Source organism: Piliocolobus tephrosceles, chromosome 6, assembly GCF_002776525.5.
Source record: "Piliocolobus tephrosceles isolate RC106 chromosome 6, ASM277652v3, whole genome shotgun sequence".
NCBI lineage: Eukaryota > Metazoa > Chordata > Mammalia > Primates > Cercopithecidae > Piliocolobus > Piliocolobus tephrosceles.
This window is the reverse complement of record NC_045439.1, coordinates 41,481,039-41,496,739: the sequence shown is the minus strand read 5'-3', so window position 1 is coordinate 41,496,739 and position 15,701 is coordinate 41,481,039. Positions and strand designations below refer to the sequence as shown.

Here is a 15,701-nt window from a genome sequence, read left to right as displayed (position 1 = left end):
AAAAAAAAAAAAAAAAAAAAAAAAAAAAAAAAAAAAAAAAAAAGGAAGGAGAAAATATGATTTAGAATAATGTAATTATAAGGAGTTAAGGAAGAATGTTATGGCATTGTAAAACAGGCTGGATAAGGAAAAGGTATAGTTGTGATCCTATGACCCACCTCTCCCAATGTATTCAAACTTAAGAATGCCTATAGAATCATCTGACTGCTTGTTATAAATACAGATTCCCAGGCTTCCCTCCAGAAAGGCTGATTCAGTAGTGAATCTGATGTGGGTGGTCCACAATTCACCCCGAGAAACATTGCCCCAGTGCCACTCCTGGTTAGATGTGAGACTTAGGAGAAGGCAGCTCCTGTCCATATAGTTTACCAAAGCAATTTTAATGGATACTATGGTACAGGAATAAGCACCAATTGTCAACAGGTCAATGAAGCCTAAGAGATAATCTTTGGCATGTGTTTACTTTGACTAAAGGGGTGAGTCTGTCTCTAGTCATAAAGATTTCTGTGGTACTTAGTGTTGTACTCAGGAAGGTTGTTATTCCAGGTAAGTACTTTGGTTTAAGGTCATTAAATCAAGTCCACACTTAGTACGCTTAACCCATGACAAATTCTGGTTTTGCAATACCAGGTATGCACATGGCTTGTTTTGTTCTTTATAAAGGTCACATCTTCTCCATGTTTCCACCAACATGGAAAGCCACACCTTAGATAAAGGATAGAGCATATAACTTACCAGAGTGACAATATAAAAAATGAAAGCATAAGGGTTCCAAATTTGATCTTGGATAGCCAAACAAATCCAGGACCCCCACCACAGAACTAAATCAAAGTGCACTCAAAAGCAAAAATTGTTCTTAACAGAATAGTTGCTTCTTTATAAAACACTGGATCACTAAAGCAAAAACATAGGTCCTCTTCCCAGCTTGCCAGTTATTCCACTGAATTGCTGCAGACAACTACACTCTCTGTCAAGGATGGAACTAGCTGTGCAGATGTTTTCTCCAAATTCCAGGGAGTGACCCTAACCCATAGGCTTTTACTCAAAGCTTCAAATTTTGTTTTTAAAATGTAGAAACAGCTGGTGCCTAGCCCTCCAGGGAAAACGCTAGGTTCCAGAAGGGAGTGGGGAAGAATGGTTATTTTTTTCTATTTCACATGAACATGTCTCTTCACTCAAGTCTTTTGTCCCACAGCTTAAAATGCTCTTTATACACCTTGGAAATAACAATTATTGGGGCTAGAAAATCAATGGTGCCCAGGCTGCTTTTAACATATATTACATGCATTTCTGCAAGTGCTCATTTACAATAAGTATTAACCTTGAACCACAGGAAAGAAATTCTCATGGAGGTCTAGGGTATTAACCACCTCTGGAATCTTTCCTGTTATCCCAAATGAACTCTGGGCCACCCTTTACACTACAGTATATAGTTGTAATTTCTTGAATTTATTACAAATAATACAAATTTAGAAAGATGACTCCTACCGATATCTTACAAATAGCTCCATTATATCTGACATATTTTGTTAAGGATAAACTGGAGTAGGTAAGGCGTGTGGTGATCCTCCAAACAGTCAAAAAATAAGGCAACCATGCTACCTGAATATCTCTGACTACATTTCCTTCCCAATAGGTGAGTGCTCTCCTAAGCTCCGCAACAAGTTAAAAAGCTAGTAGTGGCCAGCTACTCAGCTTTCTCAAGAAACTCACCTTCTCTCCTTGGAGTGATGGGACTGAGTCCCGCAAACTGTGAAAGCTGTCTTTGATGTGGTCCCTACGTTTTCGTTCCAGTGCATTATGATGAGCCCGTTTGTCAGCCTAGAAGAATGGGAGAAAGAACACATTAGGAATGTCACTCCTTTTGCTTGGTACAAGGTGGGTGGGGTATAGCCTGGAAGTACACGCTGTCAGCACTGTCCCTGGTGAGTGGACTGGGAAGGATTTCTCGAGGTGGGCAGTTAGGAGTCTCCAGAATTAGGCTCTGCTAAAGGGGGAGAAAGGGGTGAGCAAGGCTTGCGACAGGAACATCCAAAGTAGCTCGATGCATCCAGCTCATGCATAAGTAAAATAAAAGTTATTCAGGGGAACAAAGTGTGACTCTCCTGTAACATCAGTGGTCCCCCCCCTCAACTTGCTTATGTGACAGAAGAGCCACCAGTCTGTGGTTAGGAGGTGACTAGAGAAAGCTCCAGTGGCCCCTTCTTAAGATGTGATCACCTCCACTGTAAGAGATTCCCCAGATGGGTGTCCAGGGGAAAAAAGAGTTAAGTCACTGGTGCTTCTTTCATGTGAAACCATCACCGTGAGCCCCAAGCCCACTAAAAGGCACTAGTTTAAGATCTTCTCCTCAAATCATATAATAGAAACTAAAACCTCTATAAAACCTAGATGCATGAATCTGAGATCATTATGACAGAGCTGATAAGAGGACGACTGAATTCTGAGCTCCTGTTTTTTAAAAGCAGATCCAAGGTGCTATCCTGCCAAGGGCTTTCCCGCACACAGGCAGTGCCAGACAGGCAGTTCTCAGAGGGCACACTTTCTGACACCACATACTCAGAATAAATTCCCTCAGGCACCTGTGGCAGGTCAGGCTACTTTGGCAGTATCTAAATATCCAAGTCAAAGTCTTAGCCTACTTGCAATCACAAAGAACAGTCAGCTGGAGATGGATGAAAACTGCCAACACCAAATCAGGAATCGCAAAATGCTCTGGCTTCAGGCAGAAGAGACAGTGCTGGAGAGCACGGTAAGTGCACTTCAGCAGGCCCCCATCAGAGGGGTATCCCCTCCAAAAGGAACACAAACCCAAAGCAAGAAGAGCTTCATCACACCTACACAGAGAATTATGGAAATTATACACTGAACATTCACCTTGAATGCACATGGTTGCATTGAGCTAACCTAGAGAGCAAGTTTGTATATGGGAAGTTCAGGTAGCTTAAATCTACACACACAGGGGGCCAGAAATTCAAAAAATGGAACAAGAGTAAATATCTTGGCTTAGCACAAGAATAATGCTGCCTCACATGAATCCTTGTACTAGAGAAGAAGTACAGACAAAAATCTATCAAGAGTTGTGAGAATGAAAGGACTTGAAATTCTCCTGTTATTTAATCCTAAAAGTCCTAATCATTACAGAGGAAGAGGAGGCTGGGAGCACCTGTGGTCATCTGAGTACTTCCTGGTCTCTTAAGCATAGCACCTCTTCTACAGCTCTATTGAACTGGACATAAGGTTCCCATGACAACCATGGTTCTCCACAGCATCTCTCTCTTTTGGGGGCAGATGCCTGGAGCACTTCTAAAGTTGTCCTAATCTTGTTAAGTCTGGTTTCACTGTAAAATGAATGTTTACCGAACTATAGTGACATATGAAATATTACAGAGAAGCTGAGGACAGTCAAGCTTGGAACACCAGGTAATCTGAGGCTAGAGGCAGGTACTCTGTATCATACAACTTTAGAGCAAAATTATAGATGCCTTCTAACAGTAGCATGAAATAGCTCAACAGAATTAAACCTATTTATCTAGTCCTTTTGAACTTCCTGTTGTTCCCTCTGATCATCTACATAAAGATAAGTTGGGCTGGGACTATACCTAAGGAGCTTAAAGGCCAAGAGACAACATTTGGCATGTGTCTGCAGCTCCCGTTTGCTATATACTACCTAAGGTGGTTTATTTACATGCAAATTAATCGCCCATCTTTGGTCTCCAGAGCAGCCCAAGATACTCCTGTCTACTAAATCACCCTGATTCTTGGCCCTCCTCCCAGGTAAGAGCTGTGCACCAGAATTACCCACAATCCCTCCTGTTGATACAAATAAAATTCTAATTATCTGTTTTCTTTCTGGGAGAGCCCTGCAAATCTCAAACGGCTAGAATGCAGTTGCACTTGGTTTCACGTGGACCTGCACTAAAGGGGTGGAGCTAAGTATAATCTAACATCAAAATCATCCCCACAGTGCACTACCCCCTCCCATTCACTGAGCTCTGAAAGGACTCAAATGGACAAGTCTCTTGGTTAGAGGACCGTAAGTGAACTTGGCTGTAGATCATGAGCAGAAATCTTGGCTTCTCATCTGGGGAGCCGGCCAAGTTTGAGAAGTTGGCTCAACAAGGAAAGGCAGCGGTCCACTGCCTGGTAGAAAGCCTGGGCTGGGGACTGTTGTTCTCAAAGTAGTGGATGGAATTTCTGTAGTGGTTCCAGGCCCAATTTAACTAGCAGAAGAGTGGAATCTTAGACCAATCCCTGCTGCCATGTCCATCCCTGAGCTACTACTGGAGTCAATTTTAAATCTCTCAGAGATAATGGCAAGGATGTATTTTTCTCTTCCCCAAGCTTGATTTGAAAGAACAAGTTAAAAACATACACAACAAGCCTAATTCCAGGCAACTCTGAATTAAATGCTATCACTAATGTTTTGAAAGAGCACATGAAAAACATAAAAACCTTTACACGAGGCTGAGAATTCTGTGGGAAATATTTCCAAACCACAGATCCACCCAGCCCGATAACACTGCCTGTGCCTCACCCCCACCCCCATTGGAGGACCAGTTTGCAGGCTTTATCACTGCCTTGTTAACTGTCTTTGCTTGCTGGCAACCCTTTCTGAGGGCCAAGATTTCAGAGTTGAAGAAGAAAAACTGAGTGAAGACTCCCACTGTAAGGCATCTAATAACCTCCCACAAATGCAAAACTGGTTTTAAAAAACAGGGCCAAATAATTGTCTTGAACAAATAAAACTCTACTCAGATGAGCCTGTACTGAGAATGATGTTCAATAATGAAAACGAATGGTACGGAAAGCCCCCTTGTGGAGTTCATTAGGCCCTATTCTAGGAGACAACAGAGGTATTCTTGCACTGTACAGCAGGCTCCCAAACATCTCCCCTATACATCCTATGGGAACAGTGGCTGGACACTGCCCACTCTTCTAGTACACTGAATTTGTACATCTGGATTTCTGCCAGAAAACCCTTCCTCCAGGGCATCCCTAACAGAAATACTAAGGGGCTATGCAGTGGTCCACAGATGCTCAACAGAAACTCCTGCACCAAATCACTTCCAGCTTTGACATCTCTGCCAAGGTTTTTATTCAGCCTTTCAGTTATATTTCTACCCAACTTTCCACACTGGTAGCCAGAATAAAAATCTTCACCTACAATTTGTCCATTTTTGACACTACCAAGCCCGTGTATCTTGTGTTGTTAGATGTTGAAGGCAAACATTATTTTGTTAGCCAAGAAGTTGCTACGTTGGCAGGAAGTCATCTAGGCTAAGGAGGTCTGTTGAAAATTGAGGGAAATCTCTTAAAATTATTTCCTTCCAACTTACTGCACAGAGACTGCATCTTTGTTCAAGGCATCACATCAGTCAGTAAGCTTATTTTCTCCAAGTTCTAGACAAATAGCATGTGGAAATAAACGCTTCATTATTCCAGGATGCACAAGGTTTTCCAGAACAATGCCATGTCTTGCAGGCTACCTGACAGATAACCCCACCTATAAGGGGAATCATCTCAATTCTAATACAGAAAATTCTCAGCACATAGGCAATTAGTTGCCCACTAAATATTTACTACCTTTACAAAATGTGAAGGTTGTATTTTAGAGGGAAGCTTGTGTTGCTTATGATTCTCATCAAGCTATTCTTATTAGAGACTAAGGACCCTTGAGAATACACAGACCCAAAAATCTCATCCGAAAATATCTATTTTTTACTTCTGATAGATAAGAACAAGATAAGATAAAGCTCAATTTCTAAACAACTTAAAATACTCATTTTAACCAACCCCAAAATTATAACATAAAATAATGGGCAGGTAGGATGAGATAAACTCACCAAGCTCCCTAAAAGAAAGACATCGATTTCAATTTTCCAATATCTGTCCTGCTTGTAGCTGATTGCCTGGTATACATTTCCAACACTATCTAATGTATGTATTTGTTTTCAAACTTTTTTCATTTGGTGCCTAAAAGAAGTGGCGAATGTTATTCAAACAGGGCCTCATACCATAGCCATTTCAGAGAAGGATGCCTTAGTCAAGAAATTTTAATTAAAAACCAAGCTGAATTCTTTGACCAACGATTTCACCACTACTGGCATCTTGGAAAAATTCTTTTAGACATAAGAACAACTTTTACTCTAACACAGGCACATTTAGGAACTCACTCTGGCATTTCTGTTATGACTGTCAACACTCTAAGCAGAGAAAAAGTACATGCATCGTGCAGCACTTCTGTCATGCAACTGACTGCAGGTAAAACAGACAGCAGTTTCCTGAGTGAATTCCAATCTCATGCTACCAAGCTTGTTCCCTTCTGAATATTCCTAAAGAAGCAAAGAGCTCTGAGAAGTTAAAAATATTTCATACCAGAAAGGCCCAGAAGCAGAATTGCACAAATCTGTTTTCAAACCCCTCATAGGCATACTGCAACTGCAGCTCACTCAGGTGCCATCAAGCATGGTCACTGGAAAAAAACTTGCATTTCCTGACCAACACACTAACCCATACATTTCTTGTATACTTTCACTCTTTCCTAAAGAAATTTCCCAAACAGAAAGAAAGCAAAAGGAAGCCCTTGCAATATAATATACCTGTCCCAGAAATTTATCTTTAAAATGCAACCTCTTCCCTCCAAAATATAATAAAAATAAGATAACATCAGTGGGATTTTGCGATGTACTGAATTTAGTAATAAGAATACTCTTTGGGGTTACTTCCTTTAACAAAGCTTACTGGTCATTGGAGAAGCTGTTTTCCGTTTGTACTGAAGCAATAGAAAAAAATATTTGCCAAATCAGTTTCACTTTCTGTTAGTTAGCCTAACTTCCTAACTCTGTTCTCAGTATCTTACATTTCTCATGTAGTAAGGCCTAGATATTATAGTAGTTATAAAACATACATGAATGTTTTTATATTACATACATTATAAAACACACATGAATGTTTTTATATTAGGATCCACAGAACATTTTTCAAATAACTTTTTCAACTTCTTCTGTAGTCCTAAATACCTAAGTATTTGGTTGTTCATAGTCCATATCTTTTTTTAAACCTTTTTTTTTAAGGCAAAACTTAAGAATAGCTCCCTCTTAAATTTTAAAAAATATATTTATTATCTATATTAAATATTAAGAAGTAAGCAGATGCATTCACAGAGGGGAAAAAATGGAATCCTTTTTACCCTACACATTCACGATAGTTGTTTGATACACTATAAAATTTGTCTAAAACACATCTGCTTTTTCTCTCCTTGCTGTTATAATTATATTGTGCAGAGTAATACTTAGAAATCTCAACAAATAGATGTGTTAAATTAAAAACAAAGAGTCAAACCAACTTCCCTTGCCTACTCCGAAAATCAAAAGGAAAAACCCTAGGCACCTTAATAGCAAACTAAAAACATCTAGACAAAACAGTGAGATTAGCATGCCAGGAAAGCAGAAACACTGTAATAATTTAATAAACAAATTTACATCAACAATCATGTGGATGAATATTTTGAAAAGCAGAAAGCTTTCAAGAACTGTGAGCCAAAATTTCACCAAAAAAAAAAAAAAAAAAAACAACTTTCTCTTACTATGATTCAGTATAATTCCAATTCAAAGGATAATTCTGCAAAGGAAGCCTAACGATCCTTACCCTCTGTCTCTGATCAAGCCCTAGCACAGATTTTACAACTGGAGACTTGCAGGAAAAAAAAAAAAAGTTTTCAACAGACTAGGCCCCAAACATGAAGGATAAAAGTAAATGAAAAAAAGGAATTCAATTTTCAAATATATGCATAAGTATATGAGAATACTTCAAGGATAAATAAAACAAAACAAATTATCTTTAATGACTATTACCCAGGGATAATTTTTAAGATTTCTGGAACAACTATATCCCCGGATTTTAAGAAAATACCAGCTCTCAATAAATAAGTTTTCTTAATGCCTATTTGCTTAGACAACCTGCATAATCTTTGCTTGCTCTAATGAAGAGCAGGTACAACTGAGATGGCTTGCCTTTATCCTGTGGTTATTAAGTTCTTATACAAGAGGTATCAAAGTGACATCCTGCAAATTCTAACAAGCCCAAACAGTTGTTCCACACATCATTTTAAAAATCAGAAAAATAACATAACGCTTTGGATTTCTAATCTTTCTTAAAAAATAGGAAGATCAGCCGGGCGTGGTGGCTCACGCCTGTAATTCCAGCACTTTGGGAGGCTGAGGCGGGCAGATCACGAGGTCAAGAGATTGAGACCAGCCTGGCCAACATGGTGAAACCCCGTCTCTACTAAAAATACAAAAATTAGCTGGGTGTGGGGGCATGCGACTGAAGTCCCAGCTACTCAGGAGGCTGAGGCAGGAGAATCGCTTGAACCCAGGAGGTGGAGGTTGCAGTGAGCCGAGACAGCACCACTGCACTCCAGCCTGGTGACAGAGCGAGACTCTATCTCAAAAATAAATAAATAAAATAAAATAAAAAATAGGAAGATGTGGCAATACTGACCCTTCACTCCTACATAACAAACCACTGGAATTCAGTAGTGGCTGACTTTTTAGAAGAGACATTGCTCTCCAGTACCCAAGTCCTCACCTCTTCTTTCTTTATTCTTTATGGCCTTCATGGGCATTGAAATTTTTTAACCCCATTCTACACACTTCCTACTTAGTTCCCAATTTCAAATATTAGAACTCTGATATACTTATTTCTCTTCCCTTCTGATTCTGATTTATTCTATATGTTTTCTTTTTTTCTCCTCTAATCTATTCATGAAAAACCCATATTACTGTCTCAGACTCCAAAGACATGAAATTAGTGCATATCTAAATCCACAGAACCATCTACTGGGAACATTAATATCAAAGCCCTAAGAAATTATTGATAACATTATATGGTCTCATCATCACCTTTCAGCAAAGCTGTCTCTGCAACGCCACTTTTCTTCAGCTATTTTTAAATTTTCTTTACCTCTTCTTCAAATACAGAGAATCAGACCATAATAACTTTATGTGACACTCTGATGATGCAACGTTTGGCTCCTCTACATTTCCAGTTTTTGCGTTAGAATACCACGTTGTGCTAGATTCTAGGGGTCTATAGCAGTCACATGACTTGGTTAAAGGCGATTAACCAAGTCGCATGCATGTGGCTTCAGCTTCACACAATTATACAGTTATGGTTTAAAACCTACTTGTTCCTACATAAATCTTCTGACCACTTTGCCCTGAAATAATACTACCACTGACTTCAGAATGCTGCATTTCTCATTTCCACTTACATAGTGGCAGCTGGATCCCCTATTTGAAAACTACAGAACAATTCAATTCTTTGCATACAGCTCCTCTTACTCACTGAACTTATCACCTGAGAATCTAGAATGATAGGATTTGCAACCCCCCCACCCTCCAGAACCAGGCCCCACTTCACCTTAGTGGTTAACATTAGTGATTTACTACAATATTAAAAGTAACAGTACGATCTCTTTTTCTCTCTGACCCCAAAAAGGAATAGAACTGAACGGAAATAAAAATGAAATGGAGAGTAGGAGACGTACCGCAGATTGAAACCTCGGTTGCTCTTCCTGGAATAGGAGAGAAAAAAAAAAATAGAAAATATAGAAGTTATTTTTACACTTAACATTCAATAATAAGAAAGAAAATGCCGGCGGCAGAGGAAGCGGAGGGTGGGGAGTCAGCCCGACACCCCTTCCTCCCTCCCCACCCCTTGCCCCCACCCTTCCACCCTCGGCGGGATCCGGTAGCGGGGTAGAGGGGTCCCGAGCGCCGCCCCTCCTTCCGGGATCCGACCCGGGCCAGAGGGGTCCCGGGCACTGTCTCCTCCCTGCAGACCCAGCTCGGGCATCTAGGCACCCCCAACCCCTCTCCGCCCTTCCTCGCCCCCCAGGATCCGCGGGTCACGGGAAGAGAGGATAGCGTTCCGAAGGGGCAGGTCCTGAACGCCGTCCCCTTCCCCTGGATCCGGACAATGGGATCCCGGGCGCCCCCCATCCTTGTCCCCCGGATCCTGAGCCCGGGAAGGTGGGAGCGGGAGGCCGCAGCACCCTCCCCCACGGGAGAAGGTGGGGGTCCCAGAAGCCGCGTGTCTTCCCCCCACCTCCAGTCCCAGGAGGCCGCTCCGGCCAGGAGCCGGAGGGGAACGAGCCGGGAACGCGACGGAGGCAGTCCTGGCCCCGAGGGGAAGGGGAAGGAGGCGGCGGCGGCCCGGCCCCCTCCCGCCGTCGCCCCGCTGAGAGCCCCGGCCGCTGTCCCCGCCTGACAACCCGCACGGGAAGGAAGAAGCCCCAGGACTCACGTCGCTCTCCACCTCGATGTCATCGTTATCGCTCATTTCCTACAGCCCAGGGAGCGGCCACTGCAGCGGCGGCGGGGAGGGGAAGGGGTGAAGGGGAGGGGGAAGCCACCGACAACAACAAGCCGAGTCCCCCCCACACACACACTCACTCACTCACTCACTCGCTCTCTCACTCACACACACACACACACAACACGGGCAAGAACCACCTCCTCACTGCAGCACCGGATCAACGGCGGCACGCACGCCCGGTCGGCCCCCGCCACGTGACCAGGCCCGCAGCGCTGGGGCAGCCGAGACTTGTAGTTCTTGTCCCTTTGACAGACGGCCCGGATAGCTCCAGAAAAACTACAAATCCCGTAAGAAACCGCATCCAGGCGTTGCCAGCCAGGATGGTAGATGGAGCCCAGGACGCCTGCGCGTCCCGGGAAGGGGGCGGGGAGAGCCGCGGCGCGGCGCCTCCTGGGAGTCGTAGTCCGCAGACCGCGAGTTGTCAGGAGATTTTCCTCCAGAGGCGGCAGAGGAGGCTGCTGGGAAGACAGGACACGTGGAGGGAGCTGGAGCTCCTGGAGCCGGGCACCGTCTGCGCGCTGAACGCCGGGCCCAGGGGACTGGGTGGAGTCTCTGGGGGAGTAGCCGGCTGTCTAAATAATGCTGCCTCTTTTTGGTGTGACTGGTTATACTTTGTCTTCTTGATGCGAAGTGGTTTTGTTTTGCGCCTAGGGGCGTAACCCGCCCGGGAAGGAATCCGGCTGCGGCGGAACAGGGGATGAGGCTGGGATGCCCGCGCGAACCCTCGGGAGCTGGTGGGGAGGTATCAGTGGCAGGTGTTTCGTGGTGTTACCGCACAGGCAGGATGACCGACCTCGCCGGGCGACCGCTCCCAGCCGCGAGAATCCTGTATTCATTTATCCGGGAGTGACTATCCTCGCTACTCAGCTACTCGCGTGAGGTTCCAGCATTCACAGAACGCGAACCCTCAACCACTGTGGATGTAAAAGTAAAAGCCCTTTAGAGTTTGTTGTAGCCCAGGCAGTTTAGGCAGTATCCCAGCTCAGAGTACCATAATTAAGATCGCAAAAAGGATCAATATGGGAAACTTGTGCAGTTCCCTGTCCAGTCAAAATCATATTTATATACTGTGGCATGAAGTGTAATCACATCCATTCCACCAATATTTATTGAACACCTAACATGTGCCACAAGGGGATGCCATAACGGATAAGACCAAAACCACCCCTGCCTTAGGCCAAAACCATGCCTGCTTTTATGCATGCAGCTCACAGCTGTGCAAGCAAACGTGCCTGCCCTGCCATTTTAAGAGTGTGCAACAAGTCCCATGGGAAGGAAAAAAACATTAGAAAGACACTTTCCACCTTGAGACAAAGTACCCATACTACTCCTTTACATCTGGTCTCCAAAATGAATGACATCTTGAGATTTTCCCATGAGTTACTGATTCCCGGATGAAAACCGTATTATCCCTGATTTTTGAATGTGGAAATGTGGGGATATGTCACACACAATTCTTGTGACATGCATTCCTCAACGTGAGAGTGTCATCCATGCTGAAAAGACAAATGTAAATGTGGTAATTTTTCCTTTACATTTTTTTCCTTTAATATCTGTTGTCTTTCTCCTCCCCCCCCCCCCCCCCCCCCTTCCTTCCTTCTCTCTTTCTCTCTTTCTCTCTTTCCTTCTGACGGAGTCTTGCTTTGTCGCCCAGGCTAGAGTGCAGGGGCGCGACCTTGGCTCCCTGCGACCTCCGCCTCCCGGGTTCAAGTGATTCTCCTGCCTCGGCCCCCCTAGTAGCTGGGATTACAGGCGCCCGCCACCGCGCCTGGCTAATTTTTTAGTAGAGACAGGGTTTCACCATATTGGCCAGGCTGGTCTCAAAACTTCTGACCTCGTGATCCACCGGCCTCGGCCTCTCAAAGTGCTGGGATTATAGGTGTGAGCCACCACGCAGGGTCTAATATCTGTTGTATTTCTTATTCCATGATCCAGTCCTACTGAAGTCTGCACATCTTTGCAAGTGAACTTACCTTTTCTACATGCTTTTGTCTCATAGTGTTACTTTCCTGCTGCGTTGGGGAGACAGATATAAGCTGACCATTCTGTGATAAGAGCTGTTGGGCTATTGGGGAGACAGATGGCCACTCCTGAGTGAGTTAATTAACTGGATACTAGAAGTTAAAGCTAACTGATGATTACAACAAACAGTTGTTGGGTGCCTGCTATGAACAGCACTCTAGGGCAACCCCGGCTACAAGTTAAAATCATCCTAGGGGCTTTAAAAATTCCCATCCCCCCAGGCCACACCCCAAACCAGTTAAGCCAGAACCTCTGGAGGTGAGATCCAGACTGAAGGATTTTTTTTTTCCAGACTGAAGGTTATTTTTTAAAGCTCTTCCGGTAATTCCAGTGTGCACCCAAGACTGGGAACCACAGCTATAGACGATGCCAGAATAAATAAGATAGTCTCCCACTGAATTGTATGCTTTTAAAGCGTGAATTTTATAGTATGTCAATAATTATGTTTCAATAAAACTGTTAGAAAAATAAGATAATCTTTACCCACGTGGAATTTAAAACCTGACAGGAGTAAATTATCAACTCAAATAATTGTGATGAAGACAAATTAGGTAAGTGTCAAATTGTTCGTACAGACAGCAAATGCTGTAAGAGCTCAGAGGAGGGAGAAGGAGTGCCAGGTATGAGGTGGGGTTAGGGAGGTGTTGGTGATCAAGGAAGTCTTCTTAGGTTGACACTCTCATTAGGGTAAGGGCTGGGTCTGCAAAGACTAGGTAACATTTTGCTTATCGTGAATAAGGTGGACTGAGGTGAGGAGGAAAGGTTTTCCTGGTAGAGAGACTGGAGATTTTTACACATCTCCTTTTAGTTATCAATAGAATATGAAGACCTGTCAACCTGGTTAACAAATCTGACCTAATAGACATAAGACTGCACCCAACAGTTGTAGAATATGTTGTCATCAAGCATTCATGGAACATTTACAAAAATTGACCATATACTTAGCTATAAGGCAAATCTCAGCAAGTTTTTTCTTTTTTTGAGACTCAGTTTTGCTCTCGTCGCCCAGGCTGGAGTGCAATGGTGTGATCTCGGCTCACCACAACCTCTGTCTCCCGGGTTCAAGCGATTCTCCTGCCTTAGCCTTCCAAGTAGTTGGGATTACAGGCATGAGCCACCACCACGCCCGGCTAAAGTTGTATTTTTTGTAGAAATGGGGTGTCTCCATGTTGGTCAGGCTGGTCTCAAACTCCCAACCTCAGGTGATCTGCCTGCCTCAGCCTCCCAAAGTGCTGGGATTATAGGCGTGAGCCACCCTGCCCGGCCAAATCTCAACAAGTTTTAAAAGACTGTAATAGTAGTGTATTCTTGGACCTAGTGCAATTAAAGTAGAAAAATAACAAAAGGTTAACTAGAAAAGTCTCATACATTTAGGATTTAAGAAACTTTTAGGCTAGGCACAGTGGCTGACTCCTATAATCCTAGCACTTTGGGAGGCCAGGGCAGGAGAATCACATGGGGAAATCCCTTCTCTACTAAAACTACAAAAATTACCTGGGTGTGGTGACACACGCCTTTAATCCCAGGTACTCAGGAGGCTGAGGCAGGAGAATCACTTGAACCTGGGAGGTGGAGGTTGCAGTGAGCCTGGGCAATAGGCGAGACTCGGACTCAAAAAAAAAAAAAAAAGGTTAACTTTTAAATGACCCAGATGTAGGGATTTTCATGAGTGAGGCACATACACACAGCAAAGAATGAGGCAGCTGAGAAGTTCCTTAGTGTTCCTTTTCAGTTTTTCTCTGATGTGCATCTAGGACCCCAAGAACTCATTTTCATCCACACTTGAGTATCTTTGGTAAAGCCCCAGGTTAGCTTATCAGGGCTGAACTGCAAACACATCACAAATAAGCTGGTAAGAAATACGGAGCCTCAGGCCCCACCCAGACCTAGTAAATCAGATCTACATGATAACATTATACCCAGGTAATTCATACACACGTTGGAGTCTGAGAGCTGTGATAAAGACGGAGTGGAGTAGCGGTGGTGTGAGCGGGTGGATTCCTTCCGTTATCTCTTTAGCTCTTTTACAATTTAGCTCCTACACTACCACTTGACTAAAATCACTCTTTTCCAGGCCACTAGCTACCACTTTATTGCCAAATCCAAAGCCTTCATCTTATTTGACCTAATGTTGACCATCTACGCTGTTGGCCACTCCTCTCTTGAAGACCAAGAATCGCTGTGCTTTTCTCCTTCCCACCATCACTGTTTGCGTTCCAGGGACTTTGTGGTTGGCACTTGCGTCTCTGTCTTTCACCCTCTGCCTGCTAGGATCCTCTACCTCCTGAGGCTTTGGTGACCAGCTCTCTGATGGTGACCCCAAGACCACACCTCTCTTTTTAGTTCTAGATTGTTATATGCAATTTACTTCTGGACACATCTACTTGAATTATTCCACAGGAAACTCAAAACACAAGCTTATGGATGAGGGAGAGAAAGCAAGGGTTTCTTTTTTTTTGTTTCCTGTGACACAGCCCTCAGGAGATCCTGAGAACATTTGTGCCAAAAGCAGGTTTTGATACAGCATTTAGAGTATGACTCATTCAAGTAAAATCGAGTATATCTGTAGGAGCATATATGTGTAGAGACATACATAGAATAGTATTAATCAAAAACTTTAGGCCCGGCGCGGTGGCTCAAGCCTGTAATCCCAGCACTTTGGGAGGCCGAGACGGGCGGATCACGAGGTCAGGAGATCGAGACCATCCTGGCTAACACGGTGAAACCCCGTCTCTACTAAAAAAATACAAAAATCTAGCCGGGCGAGGTGGCGGGCGCCTGTAGTCCCAGCTACTCGGGAGGCTGAGGCAGGAGAATGGCGGGAACCCGGGAGGCGGAGCTTGCAGTGAGCTGAGATCCGGCCACTGCACTCCAGCCTGGATGATAGAGCGAGACTCCGTCTCAACAACAACAACAAAAAAAAAGTTTTCTCTTTGTGTGTGTGTGTGTGTGTGTGTGTGTGTGTGTGTGTGGAGATGAAGGTCTCGTTATGTTGCCCAGGCTGATTTCTAAGTCCTGGTCTCAAGCAATCTTCCCACCTCAGCCTCCAAAGTGCTGGGATTATAGGTGTGAGCTACTATGCCCAACCAGCTATTAAAGTTTTTTTTTTTTTTGAGATGGAGTCTTGCTCTGTCACCCAGGCTGGAGTGCAGTGGCCCGATCTCTGCTCACTGCAAGCTCCGCCTCCCGGGCTTACGCCATTCTCCTGCCTCAGCCTCCCGAGTAGCTGGGACTACAGGCGCCCGCCACCTCGCCCGGCTAGTTTTTTGTATTTTTTAGTAGAGACGGGGTTTCAC

At 44.0% G+C, this 15,701-nt stretch overlaps 1 protein-coding gene across 5 annotated transcripts in view; it reads right to left on the bottom strand.

The window, feature by feature from the left end:
- The window catches only part of MAX (MYC associated factor X), a 28,154-nt gene extending 17,451 nt beyond the window's left edge, over nucleotides 1-10,703 (bottom strand). For 2 of the 5 annotated variants that reach the window (XR_002735685.2, XM_023232480.2), the window contains exons 1-3: nucleotides 10,312-10,703; nucleotides 9,554-9,580; nucleotides 1,714-1,821 (exon numbers count right to left, since the gene is read on the bottom strand). Coding sequence is in view for 2 of the 5 variants with exons in the window: in XM_023232480.2 (XP_023088248.2) it covers nucleotides 1,714-1,821; nucleotides 9,554-9,580; nucleotides 10,312-10,347 (171 nt within the window). In the remaining 3 variants the exon portion in view is untranslated. Of the gene's footprint in view, nucleotides 1-1,713; nucleotides 1,822-9,553; nucleotides 9,581-10,113; nucleotides 10,253-10,311 lie in introns of those variants that run through there. The other 3 variants (XM_023232498.2, XM_023232489.2, XM_023232509.2) reach the window with 2 other exon arrangements.
- Nucleotides 10,704-15,701: the final 4,998 nt, after the last annotated feature.